The sequence below is a fragment of the Dromaius novaehollandiae genome, chromosome 17 (assembly GCF_036370855.1).
Source record: "Dromaius novaehollandiae isolate bDroNov1 chromosome 17, bDroNov1.hap1, whole genome shotgun sequence".
NCBI lineage: Eukaryota > Metazoa > Chordata > Aves > Casuariiformes > Dromaiidae > Dromaius > Dromaius novaehollandiae.
This window is the reverse complement of record NC_088114.1, coordinates 5381207-5403819: the sequence shown is the minus strand read 5'-3', so window position 1 is coordinate 5403819 and position 22613 is coordinate 5381207. Positions and strand designations below refer to the sequence as shown.

General features: G+C 42.5%; 1 protein-coding gene across 1 annotated transcript in view; it reads right to left on the bottom strand.

The window, feature by feature from the left end:
- Positions 1–22613, bottom strand: part of TMEM132B (transmembrane protein 132B) — a 263496-nt gene that overhangs the window by 66407 nt on the left and 174476 nt on the right. Inside the window, exon 4 of the mRNA XM_064522037.1 lies at positions 17582–17768. Coding sequence (XP_064378107.1) covers positions 17582–17768 — 187 coding nt within the window. The remainder of the gene's footprint in view (positions 1–17581; positions 17769–22613) is intronic.

Below are 22613 nucleotides of genomic sequence, written 5' to 3'. Positions count from 1 at the left end.
AAAGAACACAGCTTAGCTGGTAGAGCAGAAGTTGCCTTGTGTCACTTCTTGTTTATAAATAGGTTTTAGAAAAGAATAAAAACCTTACGGATGCTCTGGGAAAATGCCTAAATTCAATGGGAACATATTCCCACATATCTGGTACTAAGAAAAATCTATGAATACAATTCCCTTAACTCATGCAATTCCTAACTTTCCAAAGTTGCTGCTATTAACTTGCACAACATGTAGCCTTAATGATTTTAGGTCACATTTTATATTACATGGTTCTATTTATAAATGGTTTATAAGGGACTAATCAATATTTAATATGCATTTTAAGTATGTAACACACACGAGGAGCATGTGTTAGGGAAGGTTTTAAGTGTATCAACAGAGGAGACTATAAACACCTATAAGCTATGGCTTGTAAGTAACTTATTGGGCCAACTGGATTCTGTAACAATTTTAAGAGGAAATTATCCAATTAATAAAAGTTCTGTTAATAATTAAGTGTTTCTAAACAGTTTGGAAATGGAAACCTGCTATACAAGGAGGCAATTCTGTGACCTACTCAGTGTACAAAACCAGGGAGAAAACCACAGGTTTGATTTTTAAATGCCACTCTCCTGTAGGCTTGAAGGAACACTGTAACATTTCCAATGCAAACACCATTATGGTATCGTTCTGGCATCTGGGCATTTCATCCTACTTCCTTAGGATTAAATTCTGCTCTAAGGCCCATAAATGTGAGTCTCACTGGAGCTGCTTGCTGTGCATGGCTGTGTGTGTAGGAGGGCAGGATTTAGCCTTTTTATTTATGGCAACATTAATTAAATTACTGCAATTAAATATCGAATCAAATTGCATTAAGATAACATTAAGAACACGCAGGACTGCCAGAATTAGAGCTTGTATTAGGGTTAATGGGAGACACATGTGGTTAGTTTTCAATGCAATTCAATGCAATTCTCTATAAAACATACCCCAAAGGATGCAGCTTAAACTGACACACACAAAAACAAATTTTATGTAAACAATCTTTTATGATGCCCTAGTTTTTTACGCCATTTCCCCTCATTTCTGGGGGTTTGCTGCTGTTCTTTTCTTAAGAGAAGGTACCCTAAGTGAAATGGAGCAGCTTTATAAATGACAATTTCTGATCAGCTCAGAGCAATTGATTACACATCCCAAATTACTAATTGCAATTAGTCCACAGGGCAGGCGGTTCAATACCAAATACATTTGAGTTTGTGATTTTGTGTTTCCTTTTCAATCTAATTCTTCTCTGATCAACTATAATAATAATAGAGATTTCTGGAAACAAGTCAAAGGATTAAAAGAAAACCAGTGTTCTTCGCTGCCACAGCCCAAGCCCCACAACTGAAGCGCGCTTCTGCCGAGTGCTGACGGACCCACGGCACCACCGGTCGCCCAGCGTCTCTGTCACCCTCTTCTCCATCCTCTCCCAAACGGCAGCTCCACGCTGCCAGCCTGGACCACGGCATGCGCGGGGCAGCCTTCGCCTCACCTCGGAGACAAAGGGAATCCCCCCAAGCCCTGCTTTTTTGGCCACAGCAGCGTGGGGGGAGGACAGAGGGGTTTGCTCCCCGTGCTAGCGCAGGGCACTACGACACAGAGAGCCGGGAGCTCCCCGTCGGAAGTCACACCAACAGTTCAGGAAAACTCATTCCCGACGTGGAAAGCACTGCTGTTACTGCATCCGACACCTTGTAGAGTCTCTAGAATTTAACGTTGGGGGTTTTTTGAGACTTTTACAGCAGGATTAAAAAATAAAAGATGTTTGCTTATCCACTGATCAAATTAGCACAGAACTCTATGTGCCTATATTTTCAACCAGAGGAAAACATTAAGGAGATTCAATATTTATGTAATGTTTTATGGAAGTTCAATAGCAAAATCCAATATAATTTCCCAATTAAAATCACCTGCTAGTTGACTTACATCCATTACTATCATCTCAAGCTGCTGTATACTGAAGCTATCCACACAATAGTACTAATGTGAACATACATAGGTTAAACATTAGTAATTACTGTCTAGACAATTCACTGTTAGCTATAGCTGAGTGAATATAATGAATAATTTATTTGATGAATTTTGCATTCCTTTTCCTCTTTGCGAATTGTTCATGACCGGTTAGGAAAACTTGAAAACGTACCCATTTATCAGAATTATTTTATTTCTTTATCAGAATATATAATTTTAACCAGAATACTTCTTCACCAACTACAACTAGTTGAACTTGTGGTTCACAACTCACATTACGAGCTATAGGGACCAGGATGTATCGGTGCTCTTTTTCTTGAGCATATAATCACGTAACTGGCAGCCACGATGCAAAAGCTCTTTTACGAAGAAAAGCAGAGTTTGCAACTCATTTTGTTATAGAAGCCATCCAGGTAAGAAACCAACTATGTGACTTATAGCCAATAACTCATCTAAAATTTCCAGTGGCAAATTTAGGGGCAGGGGCAAACCCGCTCGAGCCGCGCGCAGGACCTCTCTGCGGCGGCTGCTCTCCTCGGAGCTGCCGGGAAGCCAGGCCCGAGCTGCTCCCAAGAAATCTCCTCTCAAGGGCCATAAAAGTGATCTGCAGTACTTAAGAGCCAGAATATCACATTTCATAGGGCTGGGGGGGCTGTTTTTAACACAGACTGCTGGTCCCTGGAAACCAGATAATATTACACGGTAAAAATTGCTAATTTTTGTTGGTGGCGTTAGATCCGAACTGGCAATCTGGAAGCAAGAAACTGAACAACCATTACGACTCCCTACTCCGACGCAGAATTTAAAAGCGTGTTTTTCCCTTTGAAATTCAATTTTAATTAGGTGAGCCTCAAAACGGAGGCTGAAACAATGAGCGTCTTTAACTCTGCAGGAGATCAAATGCGTTTTGACGACCATGCTGTAAGGAAGAAACGACACACTAATGAGAGACCGAGATCAAATACTCCATTTGTCACTTCGAGCTCTAGCAACCCAGAGTGTGTCGAACCTGTAACCCATGCTGGGCGTACCAACACGCTGCAGCATCCAAACGGCCCTGCAACTTCTCCTTGGCAAGCTTCAACCCTGGTGGCTTCCCCTCCATCTCAGAGCCAAGCCACCACTGTAGTGTTTAGCTCGCCCCGACTGCAAGGGAACAACACGGGGAGAAGGTCTCCCAAGGAACGGGGAGGCGCAAAGTGCTCTGACTGCTTTGCTGTTTCTGGGTGATGTTCTCTCCTTTTTCCTCCTCCCCTTTACACCGTACCATCCTACCCCAGATGGCAAATGCTGGCTGCAGTCGCGGCACCAGTTAGGGCAAGGTTCCTCCTCTGCAGCGATGGAGAAAAGCAGGTTTGGGCCCTCTCCAAGCTCCAGAGTAGGAGCCAGGCCAGGCCCGGCCGCACAGCGCTGAGGTTTTGGGCAGCGGGATTGCCAGCAGCTGTGGGAAGTGGGCTGGCAATGACAAAAGTCCTCACCACTCTGGCCCCTTTACCAACCCAGAACTACAAGGTCCCAAAGATCAGGTAAAACTGTTGGCTCCCCCCCCATCCTTGACCACAAACTTCCACGTGATGCCAGCATCTCGTCCCGTGAAACTCGATGGACCCATCTCCTCCCCTGTGTGCCCAGCCGGCGCGGGGAAGCCTTCACCACCCCCAGGCAAGCCGGCGTTCGCGACGCCCACTCCTGTGCACGCTCCCGACCGCGGCCCTCGCTGCGTCCCACTGCCAGGCCGGGGGGCTCCTGTCTGCCAGCGGTGCGCGGAGAAGCTCCCACCAGCGCCGGCACCGCCTTGCCTGCTGCCTCCACGGGCAGCAGGGCTGCGAAACCGCCAGTGCAAGCCCTTCCGAACGGAGCGGCACAGAGGACGGCGAGGCTGTCCCGAAGCACCCCTTAGAGTATCTCCGTTATCTTAACAAAGCTGTAGCTTAACATTTCCAGTAAAGCTGAGGCACCTTTGGAAGAAATTATTTATGCACAAGAGCTGCTTATAGACTATATTACAGCTTCTAAAGCGCTCTGATTGCTGTTCTGCTCCATCTCTACGATGCCATTTTAATTGAATTAAAAAAATAGAAATTACATGTAAAATAATTACGGAGCCCAACTCCGATATTGAGGCTATGTAAATCAGAAGCAGCTACATTAAGGTCAATGCCAGCTTTGAGCAAGAGGTATGTTAAATACAAATGGCTGTTTAAAAAAAAACCAACAACATTCAGTGGAACAATATGTACATAAGAAATACGGCGCTGCATCTGCCTGGCAAGACTAGGGCTCTGCCTGCATAATCTAAGACCTGTATGCATCGCTCAGACACGCACACACAGTACAAAACCAGTTCATGCAGAAGGGGCTCAGCTCACTGTACATCTTGTAAACACAGGCTGACAGTTAAATAGCCCTGACAGGACTTACTCTCTGGCTAGCAGAACGGTTCAAAAACAAATATCATTTTGTTCACATGCTCCCATTATATTCATGTGCTGATTTAATTAACAGTAATTTCAGTATCTCTGCGATTTCGTCTCAGTTTTACGAACGATGCCCTTTTGATGAGGGCTTTAGTTCGAATTACTGGCCAATCAACTGTAGACTGAGACTAGGATGCCAAGTTAACTGGCGATAAAACCAGAATGAGCATTTTGGAAAAAATTATAGACGAGCCTAATTATCAGCTAGTGGTTAAGGACCAAGATCATTGCTCCTTTTAGGCAAGCACCAGCAGCTCTGTAGCTTCCTCCAGTACGCTGTGCTTCCCCATCCTGGGTGCTCTTCATGGGCTGTACTGCTCACCAATTGCTTCGTGCTGGCTCCACTCGTCCTGCTTGCAACCGCTCTGCTGAGAAGCTCCCTCAGCCCTGGCCTGCGGAAGGTCCCACCGCTCCCGTAAGTCTGCCAAGGGATCCCTCCGCAAGCCTGCACTGAACTCCCCTCAGCACGTTTTCCACGAGGGTAAAAGCAGCACCCCTAGAGGTGGTGCAACCAAGCAGCCCTCGGAGGCACGCAGCCGCCTAAGCCCAGTGGAAGAGCACCTTTTAGCATTTTCCTCCGTGCGTTTGTTACTGGGACCGCTCACTCCTAACAGGAACTCAGTGCCTGGCCATCCTTGGAAAGGGTTTCCCAGGAACAGCAGCTCTGCCAATGGCACGGACAGTCCCCAGGGCCCCCGGCTGCAGGAGCCGGTGGATATCCTCCCACGCTGCCTAGCAGCAGAGCACGCAAATTCCCAAGACAGCTGCATTTAGAAACACCTAACTGAAGATGCCACACGTATTTGTCAATCAGGCAAAGAGCCACTCTAAATTACAACTTCCTCCCAAAGACGTGGGCGTGCAGTGCAAAATTCAGGCATCTTTAGTCTGATCTGCACTACGGAGCATCCCCAGAGCACCACACTTGCAGGTGAGAGGGCAGGGAGAGCATGGAAGTGGCAACGCACGCACGCTCCACGCTGGCGAGGTTCATTGCGGGAGCAGACACAGCATCGATGGGGGGCAAGGGGCCACGGCCGACGGCGCAAGGACCTGCACGTGCGACACGTCCACCAGCGGGCATGAGCTGGAGCGATGCTCCCTTTACCTCCACCCAGTAAATCCCTGCCTGGAGCATTGTTAAAACTGCACTTTAATGGGATGACAACGAGGATAAACCAAAGCTGGTCTTATGACACTTCTAGGCAGACTATCTGAAGACAGACGCCCGGCGGGGGCAGAGCAGGAGCTCCCACAGCACCGGCAACTCAGCCCCGTTCCTGGTGGCCGAGAAAGAGGGAGTCTTTTAGAGAGAGATGAACACAGAAAGCCAGCTTGCTGGGCTGGGAAGGGCCTTCATCTCATGGGTTAATCATCAGCTGTCAGCAAAACTGAGAACAACTAGCAATATGTGGTCAAATCACCGCAATTTGGTATGCTTCGGAGTAATTTCCAAGAAGGGGATTAGCGGAGAACTCTGCTGTTAGGACTGGAGCCCCAGGAGCTTGCAACGGGATCTCCGGAGCACTTGGCATCAGCACGCCTGCATCTTCATTAAGGGTTTGGACTAGAGTTGTAACAAGTATCAGCAAGTGTATCTAATTTTATGAAAGAAAATTATTGCCACACAGTGGAATAACATGGTGGTTTTAGTCAAGCAGGCATAAAACATGAGTATGAAATCCCTCATATAATCTCTAGCTATTGTCATTCAGTGTTTATGATCCAACACAGTTGAATACAATTCTTATCTTTGATGGATGTGGCACACAATAGCTGTTTTCTTGAGTGCATCATAAATATTAATAGCATCCAAAGAGCTTCTTAAAAATTGTCATGTCACATTGCTTTCATGGAATCTTTCAAAATGCCATTATTTTTGTCCCACCAATAGCAAATTCTCTTTTGGTTTCTTTCATCCATTTTTACTTGCAGAATTAAATGATAGGAAATGTTTCACTGAGCAGAGAAAGAAAAGGATAATGGATGGTACTGAGCAATTCCAAGACCTAGTTCAGATGCCCAGAATGAGAGTGAAAGAGGAAAAAATGTGATATCCTTTTCGATAATACAGTTCAGTCAAAATTGAAACACTTGGTGAAACAGAGGGGATTTGGCCAGAATTTCATTTTTGGAAGAATTGAGCATTATTTAATCAAGTTTAATCAAATGCATTAATTCTAAAAGGAAAAAATGTTTTTCCATTTTTTAAACAATTTTGTTCAACCCAAAATAGCTTTTTTTGAATGTTCGTTCACAAACAATGTTGAATTCCTGGCTTTGCTCAGTTAGGATGAAGCCTGTTTGGAAATCCTTCATGGCATGCATTCTCCACACATTTCTGTTTCAGATTAGTTCAGAGTAAAATTCTCCTCCTGGATCAAATTTAAGAAAATTTTCAGAGGTTTCTATGTTGGCCAATACAGTTCAAGAAATCTTTTAAAATTTCATCTTTCCACATAAAATTCCCCCTGTGCTTGTTAGAACAGCTTTACAAAACAAAGCTATTAAATCCCCATAACAATTAATTTCAAGATGGCAATAATTGCAGAAGATATTATCTCTGCTACAGATACATAAAACACTACACTACCGGCACGTGAAATATAACACCACAAATGAAGAATTTCCTTTTTTCTTATCTTGCACTCTCTCCACAGTACTTAATTTGCTTTGAGTTTAAAATCCTCCCAGCGTGGGATCTGAGGGAAGTTCAAGCTTTAATGCTGCTCCCATTAATCAATGGTAAAACTCACACTGACATCTCTGATCTTGGAGTCACAGATTTGGGGGTTATTTTTTAAAAAGTTCTGACAATCCCCAATATTTCTGGGATGATGAACTACTCTTACTTTGAATTCTGAATTTACTTTTAAATATTTTTTAACATACAAAATCATCTTCTGTGGGGTTGATTTTCTATGTCAAATAAAATAGACGTGTATTGTATAATTTTCAAGGAACCTGGAAGGCCGAAGGCCAAAATGATTTTGAGGAAGATGCATTGAGTAAATGGATAAACAGATATGGGACAGTTTGCACATAAATACATTTTCACCAATCTTTTAAAAAAATATGTAGATCATCAGGGTTTGCTACCAATGACTGACCGACTGCCTGTTTTGGTATTTTGGACACTAGGATGAAGCGTTCTGGGGTTTCATAATGGACCCCAGAGAGACTGAAGAAGAGAGGCTGGTAAGCTTGACGTTTTCTTATTTTATTTGGAGGAGAAGGTAAGCTTCTTTCCAAGTCAGGGTCAATTCCCATCTTGCCTTGAGCTGTGCTCCTTTAATTGGCATGTGAATGCAAGTTACATTGCCATTAGCAAAAAAGATTTCTGTAGGAAAAATAAAAATCTTAAAAGGCTTTTCACTCCCTTCTTGATAGCTAGATTCAGCAGTGGTCTAGGCAGGAACAGGGACACTCAAATTCGCATTGCTTCAGACATCTTTTCACTTGTACTGAATTAAAATGAATGCACAGGCGAAATCTTTTCCCCAAATAAGGGCACAGGAATTGTCATGAATGAAAGTCAAGGCAGAATCTGAATGACGGCGCAGGAGATAACCCAAGCAGACCCACAGAAAAGAGCTACTGAACAGGAGGAGCAATACCAGGAAACAGTGGATTTCTAAACTTTAAAATGACTTTGCTTATTTGTCGCATGGGAAATGCTCAGCACGGAAAACCACAGCAGAACATTGCAGGAGTTTTCTGCGCGGGGATCTGCTTGGAGATGGCGTCACCGCCTCGGGGGCTTGCGGGTCTGCGCGTGGAGCCTGCTGCTCTCAAGGCGTGGGACAGTATTCACAGCACAACCAAGACACGTGAGTCCTGTCTCTCATGCAGGACAGACCAATCCAGATAATTTAGAGTGGGTCATTTCAGTCAATCATTTTTGGAAAATCTTCCCCCCAAAATATTTTTTAATTGAACCAGCAAGGTGAAAAGGCAGGCAGCCCCTCCTGGGAAAAGACACACCAGGCCACGGCAGCAGCGGGCTCGCCGTGCGGCAGCGCGCAAGGCCGTGCCGTCCCTTCTCCAAACGGGGATTTCATGGCTTTGCTCCCGAGCTGCCTTTCCCCTCCTATTGCTCCATGGCTACACTGTAGCCAGAGCTGGAAGTACATAAAAAAAAACCCTGCTCTGCATTCTTCCTCTTCCTAAAACAAATAAAGTGTTGCACTCAGCAATTCTCTTTCAGCTTGAGTTATAGAAACGGGTGTCTTTAAGGACCATTTTTCCTGGGTGTTCCTGTCAGCATGTTTGCTAGCAGCAACTGGAGCTGCTATTATTCAGCCTCCCATTTAAAAGAAACCTTACTAGAGTATATACAGCCATCTGTGCTTCTAAGTGATTCACAACATTAGTCAACCATTAGTCAACCAACAGCTTACATTTTTGGGGAGGAAACAAGGTTTCTGAAGACATAGATTAAAAACTTGTAGCATATACAGAAATGTTTCAGGCAGAGGGGCTCAGAGCACGGGTGAAATATTGATTGGTGCATTTGAAAAGCACTTTAGGATGATGACAGCCTGGGAATTACAACCCCGCCACTATACAACAACGCATTTGTAGCATGGGTATCTCAAACACCAGCGCTGCCAGTCACTGACCAAACTATCATTTTCCTAGATAAGAACAGCACACTAAATATTCGCCTATTATTAAACCTATTGTTCCTCAAGCCTTCAGCCTCAGCTGGAGCGTTCTCACAAAAACCAGCTAAAATACATCTCTGCAATGTCTTGTTCTTTACTTTGACTAAGTTCCTGGTTGCCTAGAAACTCTCTAGAAGACCTGGATTCTTCTTCCTCCTTTTTTTTTTTTTTTTTTTTTTTTTTTCCTTTTTCCTCAACTGTTAGTTAGGTAAGTTTAATCCGATCACATTTTTTGTGGCAGAAGCCTGGCTGACAGGCTCAGAACTGGTGAAGGGTTTATTTCCACCAGCAGTCTTGATGCTGGCAGCTTCCCATAACTGTGGAAATTTCAGATTATGTCTATTTTGAGCAAGACAGAGAACTGTGAGAATTGTATCATCATTGCATGTAATGGATTTATCTGTGCTACGAATTTCTATAAATAGCATGATATACTCTCCACTTTGCAAAATTATTATAGATACAGCACTGTTTTTATTGCTTCTTAATGAATTAACCTGTCAAACACACTGCATTTGTATGCAGAAGACAATTAGCACTACTGCCGCCCGACTTACGCCACTTGAGGCAGAGGCAGGGGAGCAGAGATCCAAGCAAACGCCTTCCTTTGTATTCAGCAGCATCAGCGCAAACAACTTCAACACCTCTGCTACATCAACGACATCCATCAAAACCCAGGGCCTTTGTCCTACGCTTTTTCCTCTGTATTAAATGTAGCATATAAGTTAATTGATGATCCAGGAGAAGGAAGAGAATTCAGTTCATATCCTTCATTGTGCTATTTTAGAAGTGCTAACAAAAGTATAAAATAATACATAAACACAGTGTCTTCACTGAAGTCAATGATCAAGGTTAAAATTAAATCTTTCGGGTAAGAAGGTGTCATTACTACTAATGTTTCAAGGACTGTTCTTCAGTGCTTTTAGGCTTAATCCTCTTTTGCAAGGAGGATCCATTTCGGCCCCCATGGCGAGGTAACAGGAATAGAAAGATGTTGTAAATGCAATTTATGCTCACTTAAAAACAGATACAAGCTGCCAGTAGAGTTACGCCCTTAGATGTTGTAAATTGTGGTAACTCTGCTGTTCCCGCTAATAACAGGACAACCATAATACTTTAGAAAAGGTCAGAATACACCTCTATCACAACCCTTTCTATAAAGGAAAACAAGGTCCTTAGCTTCCTTTATCACTCATTCAGTCCCTGTAACGGCCCTGCCTGTGGTCCCAGGCGTGCCTGCGTGTGCCTCGACGGCACACGTCTCGCCTCGCCTAGGCACCAGCCGGCTGCGACAGTGAGCAAGTCTAGCAGCAACAAAGACCTCCGCAAACAAGAAATTCAGATGCAATACAGGCAGAAAACGCTAAGATGTTAAGAGCTCTTCCCCATCATCTGCTGCCTCTTCACAGAGAAGAGAAATGTGTGACACCGGTTTAGGCCATTAGTTTTGCACCAGCAGAAGTCCTCTCACCTCAGCAAAGTCACTTGTGCTTTTCTACGCAAGGTGTAACAGGAAGGTGAAGCAAGGCCTCTAATTTTAGTATAACACTAAGAAAATCCAGCTTTATAACCATATGTCGGACCTGCCTGAAACACCTTCTGATGCGGTAGACACTAACCAGACTCACCACTCATATCCTGCATCAATGCCATAGAAAAAGAAAAGAAAGTCAGCCACAGTATTTATATTTAATAACTGTAGTAGCAAGAAAAGCAAATCCTGGTATTCGGTAACATCATAAAGCAGTGCAGCTGAGCAGAACTTCCCATGTGCTTCTGATGCTCTGTTTCCTCACCCCAGTCTGTTATCCCGCTCATCACGATGAAAATGGATCACCTTTCTGCTTTTGGGACATTAGTGGCACATGTTAAACTGTACACCAGATGTTGGAAAAATCAATTATTGGAGACGTTAACTGCCAAAAAGAAAACAAAATAAGCCTCACAGGAGCAAAACAGCTGACATTTTCATCTGACACTCGGCACATCGGGGAAGGTTAAACGCAACCGCTGGACGCGGGTCCTCGGAGGCAGCTGGGGCCGGACCTGCCTCCCTGCAGCTTGCCCTGGGACGGCGCAGCCAGGCTCCTCGCGACATCCACGATAACCACCTCAGCACAGTGCTCGGCTTCATTCCTCATTTTCTATAGGCAAAATTTCTCAGCAGTTTTTGCTCTTAAAAGCTTATGATAGAAAATTAGACAAAATGAAATCTTTCCCCCAAAAAAACCTCCACAAGTCAAACACTCTGGCTCCTACATAGACTCCAAATTAAAGGAGTAATCCTTCCATCCATACATTCACACCTGAATTAAATTGGCTTAAGTAGTTATGCACAGCTTTAGGTGATAAAACAGCATTTACATTCTCCAAAGCCACTCATCTGTGCTGTCATTAGTTCTTGACATTATAAATCCTACCTCTTTTCCAACTGAAACAGTTTTTGGAGATATTAAGCAATAATATTGTGGGATTTTTTGAAGGGTTTTAGAAAGTACTTTTAGGAGTATGAAAAGTGACTCATAAATCATTCAGAAACAGGTAAAACTGAGTAACAGTGACTTAATTTCCATATAATTTTTCATTCTTATGAAGCTTGGTTTAGTTGGGTCTGATTAATTAGTGCCTGGAAAGTATTCTGAAAATATAAAACACTACAAAATACTACATAATAATAGTATTACCGAAGGAAACAATATTTTGTTAATTTGCATGGAGTTTAAGGAATTTGCATTTATTTCTTTTCACTTTGGAAGCAGGCCCATCAAAACACTTTTAGCTATACGGAAAATGGTCTTTCCAGCTGATATAGGACAACAAATGACAAATAATCATCATGCGCTTTATGTGACACAGTCCAAAAAATTAATTTAGAATTATTTGCAAAGTTGTATTTGCAGAGACACACACACGGACTGCTTGCTTTCATTTTCAAATCCAAATTCCCTCCTGACAAGAACCACCTGCACAGCCTCTGGGACGAAAATAACAGCGCTCTAAATTGCTGCACAGGCTGCTACAGTTTTCAGCTACATATTTTCTCAATTTCTTGTCCAAAGATCTTTGAATTTCACTGACCACTGCTACAGCAATCTGAAAAAAGTAACTAAGGAAGGATCTAATATTCCTCTACACATTTATATATACACCCTGTCTCAATACATATATATTTTTACCTTTAAAGCAATGTAAGAGGAGAATTACACTTATGCCTACTAAGAAATCTTGCCAATGTGATTTTCTTGCTCACAGAGACTGAATTTCCCAGTCTAGGTTTATATACAGAAACAAAACCTTCGAGGAACAACGGACCAACTGTTGGTGTAAACAGCTCAGGAACTTGATAGATCAGCTGGTTTATAACACCACGATGCAGAACAGGCAGGCCAGGCCCACAAGCACCTCTGATCACCTCAGCCTAAGTCAGCGATTGCTGAATCCTAGACAAAATAACCAATCTGTTTCTATAATGGTGTGAAATGCACCCAGCAATACCAGCTGGGACCAGCCCATAGGAGAGGCTGGAAGTGGTGCCCACGATACAGTGAGTGCTTTGCACTCTGGATCGATTTTGAACTGATGCTCTCGTCACCTGCTGAGAGGAAACAAGTCCGTGCTGGGGCTAGACAAAAACTGGGGACTATTCTGGGGGGAGAGAGGAGACACGGGGGGACACAGAGACATGCGCAGGCTCAAAGGTACAGTTTGTCCTCTTATGTCCTTTCGCATCTCAAGATATTCCTCAAACAAAACCGAATGCTTTTGCTTTTTCCCATAAGGCTCGGGCTGTACAGCATGCAGACTATGTTACTTCCTTTTCCACGCTCTTCTCAGCAGCTGGAAATGATGAAAATGACAGTGTAGCTTAACTAGAGCATTCCCCACTAGGTTCCTCTATAAAAAGAGCTCTAGGACTGAAGCCTCTCAGCAGGCATCTGATTTACAGGCACAGACATAAGAACAACTCCACAAATAGTCGATCCTTTAGAGCAGCAGCAGGGTTATCACAGCTGTCATCCAAATCGGCTCCTGAGACAAGCGTAGGTTACAAGCAATTGTGATCACCCATCTCGATATCTCCTCTTCTCTTTGCCGTGTCAGCCAGGGATGGTCTGCAGCCGCATCGCACCCTCTCTGCGCGCCTTCCCCCTGCGTACCACGCGTGCACAGCCCGTCTCGAAGTGGAGGCACCGCTTTCAGAAAGCGGATCCGAAGTTACCAGACTGGGCTGCCTCCATCCCAATGGAGTTCCTTTGGAAACCTCTATGGGGTCGTTAAACTAGATGTTTCAATCAGAAGGAGTTTAAGGATTTGGGGACAACTGCGTCAGATGATGCAGAAAGTAGACTCTTTTCAGGTAAGAAATTTTGCTTGGTTTTCCCTCATTAGTTAAAATGTTTTATTTATTTAAATATTTAGTTTGGGGCAATTCCCAATATTCCAACATTATACTTTAGTCTCTTCTTCTGAACCTCCTCCCCCCCACCAAAACAAACAAACCAAGAAAACCCACAGCATTTTTACACTTATCAATTAAATAGAATAAAGCCAAAACCAGTTGGTTTTGTTACACTAAATATTTCTAATCCAATTGTGCATGCTAGATTGAAAAATTTTTTGCATTTAAACTAAAAAGATCCATTTTAAAATAAATGATTCCAGCAGACACTTTCAAACTTCTCTCTGATGGAGGTAAACATGGAAATCCATCTAGATATCCAAAGGATATCCAGAAGAAAAATGGACATAGGTAGACTAACATTTATTGGATTTAATAAAAATCAAGGCGTCCTGAGATTGCAGGGTTTGACTGGGCTGCATTCATCATCTCCTTTTAGTTAAATTTACTTGAACAACAGCCCAGTAACATCATGAGTCAAAAACACAGCATCCATCCTCTGCAAGCATTAATGTTTTTCCTGAGCTTCTCATTAATCAGTTCACACTCCGAAACTTAACGTTTTATTTCTGCTGTAAATTATATTAGAACTTTCTCTGAATTTCAAACAAAGTCGCTTTTTAAAGTTTGGAGACAAAGCTCCCAAGTGATGCCATTGCTCCTCGTTGGGGAGATGCATTTAACTCCCGCGAGAATCAGGTCCTCCTTTCTTACAAGTGAACAAGTTTCCAGTCGTTTCCTCACGTCCTTACCAAGGCTTCAAAAGTTCTGTTCCTTTTTCGCCACAGTATATAGGCGTCGCAGCTCATCATGACGTCCCTTCACCGAGTGTGTGTCAGATAAGCTCACCTGGGAGCCCCGCTGACCCGCGGTGCCCTGGCCAGCGCTTCACCTGCAGACTCTCCCTCGCCCCGCTTCCTTCTGTGCATCCCAAAACGGTGCTTATTAATGCACTGCTGTTGTGATACCAAAGGACTAGCCAGAAAAAAGCTGCAATATCACTTCATTACAGCAAGACTGTCGCTAATACAGAGCTATTTTTTGTTACATAATGTGCAGAAATCAGCTTACTTAAAAACACACACAATCAAGAAAAAAAAACCCTCAAAATGCCTTTCAAGCTTGCTACAAAATGTAAATGTTAAGAACATCAGATTTGATGTTAAGTGCTTCATAAACCCACTGAGGCAAGAAATCAGCTCTTTTCATCAGACTATGATTCAAATGTTACCATGCAGTTTACCACACCTCCTTTATCTACCAGAAGAAAAGCAAGTTAGTAGTGAGAAAAATGTCCCCACCGCTATCTCAAGAATAAGCACAACGCAGTGACAGAATAAATCATACAGGGGCTCTTCCTGCTTTCTACTGTTTGTCTAGAAGAGTAGCATGGGAAACCTAAAGATGAATTCAAGATCAAATGAAGCAAAAAGCAGAGATATTCCAAACCATATGGAAGAAGATGTCTTTATATTAGAAGAACCAAAGTAGCCTACCGAAAGAGATCTGCAAATTTAAGTTCAGCTTAAATCTCTTAAGAAAAGTCACAGATGTTTTGCAGAATTTCACACTGAATTTCTCTTCCAGTAAGCATATAAACTACTACAGAATCCACCTCAATCCTATTACTGGAAAAAAATCTCTCCTGTTCAGCTTTATGCCGTACCCATGCTGCGATACAAGAACACTACGCGGCACTTCTTCATTCAACTGTGGCTCTCGTTAGCCCTGAACAAACATGAGATTTTGGTAATCCCATCAAAACTCTCATTCCCGCATATCAAGGACCAAATTTTGTACTCATACCTTAAACTCTCCAAGAAAATACAGGTTCTCATCTATAAATGTTCAATGCTTATATTAAAACAGTGGATACACTGAAAAGGAACAGCAAGTAATCTATGCTCAGTGCAATGGCAAAGGCATGGAAACTCACTGGTTCCCGGACCCTTTTGTAGAGCTCTTGAGGGAAACGAAGGTCCAGGAGATGACAAAACTCTCCTTTGTACATAACCACATGCACTCAGGGGGAGACTGCCTTACTAACGTGCCAGGCAAATCTTGGAGAGGAAAGCTAAAATGCATTTAGTTCGGTCAGGTACACCTTTCCCTGAACAATGCGGGATGATGCATGGAGGAATTATTTTGCTCCAGATCGAGCAATGCAGCACGGGACCTGCACCAGGTAGCAACTGCCACCTGAAGCAGCACAGCAAGCTGGCAAGCACGAGGGGAAGGAATGCAAATGCAAGCTGTTGTTCTCGCTGCTGCTGTCTTTAGTTTTCCTAGGGCCTAGCCAGCCAAGGATGCTCACGTGCAGCAGCAAGATAATAACCCCCGAGATCCCCATCTAAAAACTGAGGCCTTGTGACACAACATTTAAAATGTTCCAAAGGGAGATAAAAATGTATAAAAGAAACATTTTTCTTTCCTCCGCAGTGAGTTTGTTATGATGAAGTGACAGAAATTCGATTAACTCCACCTCAAATTCACATTCAGATTTTGTCCAAGGATGTTTAGAGACAGTTTAAGTGGCCGATAGCTGCCATAACTGCAAAGAGATGAAGTTAGCCCCCGGCCGAGAGAGCAGCAAAGCTCTGATCCAACATTCGCAATGAGTTTTTGGGTTGCACTTGCTTTTCTTTTATACCTGTTGTGCTCTGCAGGGCCCGAACTCCATGCCAACCTTTGAAACGGGCAGTGCTACGTACAAGTCAGGTCACGCGCCACTTTCTGTCGCTATTATAGTTTGATTCACCATTACTACTTGATGTTATTCCATCCACATAATTAGAGTTTTGTCTCATCTCCTCTATCAACACTGACTGCTTATATGCTTCAAAAAGAGCACTAGAAGAAAATATATAGACTTTTCCCCATATAATTTCTCCTCTGTCACTGAGCGTATCACTATTATTGGGCAGCCAATAAGTGTAGGCTTTGGCAGGGGGAATTGAAAATAAGACTCATTTAGGCCTTGTTTATCTTTACAAGTATCTTTGCTGCTGTCCTAGCAAGAGAAGGTAGTGGTTGTGTGGAGGAAAATGCTGGTATTTGTTGGTTGTATGGTAGAATAGAAAGATAACCTACGCAGACACACTCAAAGGAAAGTTTAATCTTCATGAGAAAGCAAACAAACGTGGCCACAGTGTTTCTTAGGGAACTGGTGTAACAGCCAGGCATGCAAATCTTACTTTTAGTTTTTTTAAAAAAAGCAAGAGGGGGAGATGGGAGAAAAACAATTAACCCTTAAAGGTGCCTAGATCAAATTCACATAGATACAGCAGTTACTCTAGTTTTATACCAGAATATCCCCAATGGAATCACAGGATTTGTGTCAGCCTAAACCTCCAGTACTAAAAGGTTCATCAGGCCCCAAGGTAGGCCAGAGGTCCCCCCTAAGAAAAGCTGCATTTGAGTTTGCAAGCAGATATTTGCATTTTTCATACAAACCATGAGTTTCAAGCTTTCTGCACAAGGACACGTTAAACCCTGACTAGAAAATACGGCCTACATCTAAGTCTTCAGAAAGTATTTTATCTCTTCTCTATAACTCCAGATGAACCTTTTATTAAATCCACACTTTGCAGCTCACTAAACTATGATAGGCAAGTGCATGCGGGCACTTTGGGGAAAAATAAAGCAGAAAACAGTCCAGTTGTTTGGTTCAGCAATGAAGTTTCCCACACATGCACACTAATTTATTTCAATGAAAATGTCCCAACTAATTGCAACATTTACCCTTAGAGCACATGCATGGCAGTCACATTAGTACACCAGAAGACAATGACTCCAGAGGAGCTATAACCATGTACCAGGCCAATAATCCACAAATGGTAAAGGATTTACACAAAAGACTCAAATGGTTTCCAAGGAGCCATTATGGCATATCAGGTAAATAAAACATTATTGAAATGTATTTTTTGCATTTAAATCACTTGCAGCAGGTGCATAGGAAGTAGCACATAATAAAATGGCTCACATTTCCTTGAATACTAACAAGAAGCAAAGAAAACATTTAGCAAAAAGAAGCAGCAGCAGGCTCTTACCATTGCAAGAGGAACTATTCCCACAAACATAGTTCGGCTGACAAAGATCTCGGAGACCACTAGTTCGCTCACGGAGTCATCTCGAGGGTATTCCACCTGCCAGGTAATTTGCTGGGCCCCTGTCAGGCTGCTGCTGTTGTCGATCTCAAAGTCCATCTGCAGGATCTCATAGGAGGAGATGTTTGCTCTGGAAGAAAAAGCAAAAACAAAATTTCACATAAATGAAACATCTGCAGGATGTCAATAACAAAATACATTTTGATTTTTCTTTTCAACACAAGAATTACTGTTAAATTCAGCATGTAGACCTCAAGATACTAACAAAAACCTAAATCAAATTATGCATGGGGCAACAGCTACGCTTTATAGATAAAATGACAGTACATCTTTTAGTTTCCTGAAATGCAGGCATTAAACTCAGGCATTCATTCTGTGTAATCACTATGAACTCACAGAATAAGCCCCAAACCTTGGGAACTGGTTTGCACAGATGTTGCTAAATTATTTAAGATAGCATTATTATAATTTTGTTGCTGCAAATATTGATGCTCTGAAACTACACAATACTTGGCCGTTCCTTACGCTGTATCAGAAATGAGCTCCTGGGGCAGTGGGATGGGAAAGTCCTTCAAACCCAAACTTGTCTTTACCCTTATGCGGAAAAAAATGGATTTGCACAAGTTATACAAGACAAAAAGGGGGGGGTAGATTATCTTCATTTTCAGTTCATGAAAACATTCTTCTCATCAGTGATGTAGACTTGTAACTGTACGGTGATCATTACATATTTTTCATCTGGAAATAAAAATTTAAAGGTAAAGGAATGGATGTAAATGCATAGCATTTATTTACAAATTACTTCTGCTTCTTTTGTTAACAACAACACTTGGCACTCTCCTCCAGTCCAACACTATGTAAATATTAATAATTAATCCTAAGGTTAGGAAGACAGATATTCTTATCTTCAAGTTACAGAGCAAAAAACAGACACCAAGATTTACCCAATTGCACTCAGCATATCCACAGCTGAGACCTATTCAGAAAGCAAACTTTTGCTCATCCAGTGCTTTTCTTCCACAAAAATTCATGTACTTTACCAAGCAGCGTGCAAGTGCCTGCCCCATTTTTCACGCAGACACATCAGCGTGGGGACCTGATGCCGCTTACAAAACAAGGAGAGGGAACAGTCGAGAAAGGCTGCTAACCTGATTGCTGACCCAACTGCTTAATCTTTTTACATCAAAAGACAACCGATGTTGTCAACTACTGCTCAAGTTTAGTGCAGATGCTCACAAAAGAGGTTAAAACCTGAGCTTGCAGCACGTTAGCCATTCTGTAAGGACTGGAAGGCGCTCTTACTGCACGCACAAGATAGCGTGCTCCTGATCGAGGGACGCGTCCTGAGCACCCGGGCACTGAACGTGACCCTCTATAATTTCATACTCTGCCCCATCCCACGGTATGTTATTCATGTGCCTGTACCCTAAAGTAGTGACATCAAGAGCTCTGCTTTTAGCAAGCTTCGGCCTGCCGCTGCAAAGAACAGACTTAAACATCCTTCTCTCTTCCCAACTGCAGAGGCAGAATCTGGGTTTTGCCATATGTTTTTGAAGGCACATTGTAAAGGCAAAAAATCAGAGCAGGAATTATTGATTTTCATGTTTTCTTTCCGACAACAAACACCACAAACATATGCTCCAATGCCTGGAGGATAAATATTTTCCATGCTGACAGAAGATTATATCCACCTTCAGGCAAAACCAGAAGCTATTAATGCATCTTTTGCGTGGCCAAGCAGACAATCAGCAAAAACTCTTTAAGACAAATTTTATTACACAATACTAGGGCTGTAATTAGACAATTTCTGTCAAAAAACATTACCACTGTGGGCACCATGGTGGAGTACTCAACTTCATTGTTTTCTGCTCATCTCTTCCAGCGGCTTGTTTTATCTAATCATCAGATGAATTCACTCACAACACAGCAATAAAATTTAGAGATGAGCTTTACACTAACTGTGGATTTGGATATCAGACCCATGAAGGTATGTCTGAATCTGCAGTTTGGGTTCAGTCTGTTAAAATCAGTGGTTGCCACTCACGAACACTCCAGAGTAGTTTCAAACTCTGCACAAAATCTCCGACGGATGAGTTTGCGTTAGATTCGTCACTCAAACAGCACGTCAGATAAGTCTGCCCTGATAAATCAATTCCACGTGTCCCACTGACAGGCGCTTTTGGAGCTCAGTTCATCATGCCTTCAATTACTCCCTTCCTGTGTTTCTTTTTATACATCCAGAAAAATAACCATAATAGTGGTTTTATATTTTTAACACCAAGACTGTCTAAAAAAAGCACATACATGCATCTTGCCCATATAGCAAACTGAAGTAATTGCCAGGGAGTAAAATGACTCCTGCCCCTGCAAGCATGAAGATCTTCACTGCATCTTTGGGACACCAAAGAGACCTTCACTGTACAGCTGTACGAGCCAGACGTTTCACTTAAAGGCAGACATATACTGTGTATATACTGTTGGACTGGAAATCTGTCTCTGAGGATCTAGAAAGCAGCAGCAATTCGGATACATAAACTTTCCATGGTTCTAACTAATACTAACATACAAACGCTGACCCAAGGTGGTGGTCCTGCTTCTACGGAGAATCTTTACCATTATCTGGAAAAACAGCGTGCTTGTCAAATGTTTTCTGCTCTGTCTCAGAAGCAAATCATGCACCATGAGACATTAACACTGATTAAAGAAGGATCCACTTCTTTTCAGTTGGAGTTTTGGTGAAAGAGCTGGACTTACCATGTTCTAACCAGGTTTCATTTTTAGAGTTTCTCCACTGAGCATACAGCTTTAACAAACAAGTATCCGACTTTCTGGAATACATTATTCACCAGCAAGACCCCCAGTTACCTTCAGAACAGCAGGTCACTGAATTCTCTCTAAAATTATGGTTTCCCTTTTTTCGTCTTTAGGATAAAGATTCAGCCTTCAAGCAGTGCCAAGTGTCACAGTATCTGGGACACAGGGAACCCCACGGACTAATCCACCGCCTTTGTTCCGAGTCCTTAGCCAGGCTGCAGCTGTAACGAATCCATGATAAAACCTGAAAAGTGAATTTCTTTCTTCCTCAGACCAGAGCCTTTCTACTGGCCACTGCACCTGTTATCGTGCAGAGGCTTCTCTTTTAGCAGGAAGACTGAGACTATATTCATAAGTCTTGCAATACATTAACCATCCTCTATATTAGAGTCTGGGAAACCACCGCCTTTTCCATGGAAATTGATGAAAGTTGCCAAAGTAAAAACAGAGGTAAATTAAGTCAGAATCATGACCCTAAAGGTTAGCACTTACTTACGTCAAGTCCATCAGCTGCTAACTCCACATCACCAGACCTGGCTCTAAATTTCTCTCCTAGCTCTGCAGCTTTCCACTACATCCTCCCCTTTTTTAAATAGTCATTCCACCCCACGATGGCAAATCTGCAGCTTTTCCTTGGTCCGATATGTAGCTTGTGACCAGTATGTTGGTCTTTGTGGTCACTGATGATCTGCAAGTGTCTGGTGAAGACAAAATGCTACAAGTGGAATATCCACGAGCAGATAAGACGATGACTGTAACTCATGCTGTTATCAGCCATTAAATCCCATGAAACCAAACTTTATCCTATGAAGATTTTTAAGCTTTTTCTTCAGACTTTTTCCATTTTTATCCTAAGTAAGTTCGCACTACTGAGAAGAGTCTGATGGAATCTAAGGACTGCAGATCATTTCTCCTTTCCACATCTTTCTTCTCTTTTTAGTTACACATTTTTTGTTGTCCAGTAAAGTCTTTAAGCAGTTTAGAAGGACTTTGCCAAACCCTAGTTTAGAAGAGCAATAAAAAATAAAAAGTCAAAATTACTTTTATAAAAAAAGATTATTTCCTGCAAGCACAAGGAAAAGACCTTATAATTTTAGGCAGCTGGCATGCTTGCTAATAAGTCCATTTCTATGGAAATGAGTTCATAACTATTAATTTTGCCTGCTCCTGATCTATTCTTGATGAGCCTTTCAAATTTAGAAAAGCGCTTCATGATTCTCTCAATTTGGTAATTACTAACTCCCTTTGATGAATCCAGCCCAGTGTTTCAGACATGAGACATTCATTAGACATTTTTCTTTCTGGGGAGAGGAGAAAAAGAAACCATGGGCTTAGATTTATTTCCTCTCACAAATTCCAGCAAGTAGGCCTTCCTCTTCAAACCACAGTTTGCAACCCTATTTGTGTGCCTTCACAATAGGGCCTCTGCTAGGTGCTAGGAGAACCCCAAACCCTGAGATTTTTGCACAGTTTCATGATGTCTAGCCTTATACATATCTAACGTATTCAAAACCAGGTCTCCAAGAGCCCGTTCAAGCTTTGTAACATGTGCAGTCATTGCTCTACACATATCAGCATTAGTAGTGGGCACGGCTGTGATTCTCACCTAGAGCAGTTTCAGCGCAGAATACACAGAATGATAAATCCTTGCCAAATAAAGTCCAACAGACTCCAGAAATTTATCTAGGCAGAGTTAATCAGGACGTCAAAATGCTGATAAACCCCAGAACTGGGCTCCTGTCCTGCAACGGGCACATCCAGGCAGACTGCTGCACGCAGGCAGAGCCTTACTGGCTTGTCCGGTTTGCTAAATTGACCCTTACATATTTCCTCTAGCTGTAGATTAAGTCAGTAAAGGAATGAGTACTGCACCGTGAGCCAGAGCATTTTTTCCAGTTAAAAACACTCTTCCAGGGGAACACATCATGGGCTGCAACAAAGTGGTATAAAAACAAGGCTTGGGTTTCAAGTGCTCCTAAATACCTTGGGAGCCAATGAGAACTCCTCTGTTACCATGTTCAGGTGCTTTTTAAAGATTCATACTGTCATTGAAGGGCTATCTATCACGTTACCTTGTTACATATATTCTCATTTATTTTTTTCCCTTAATCTGCCAGCGTATGCAAACAGTAGGAAGAATATCTGTATTTTAAATCTGAAT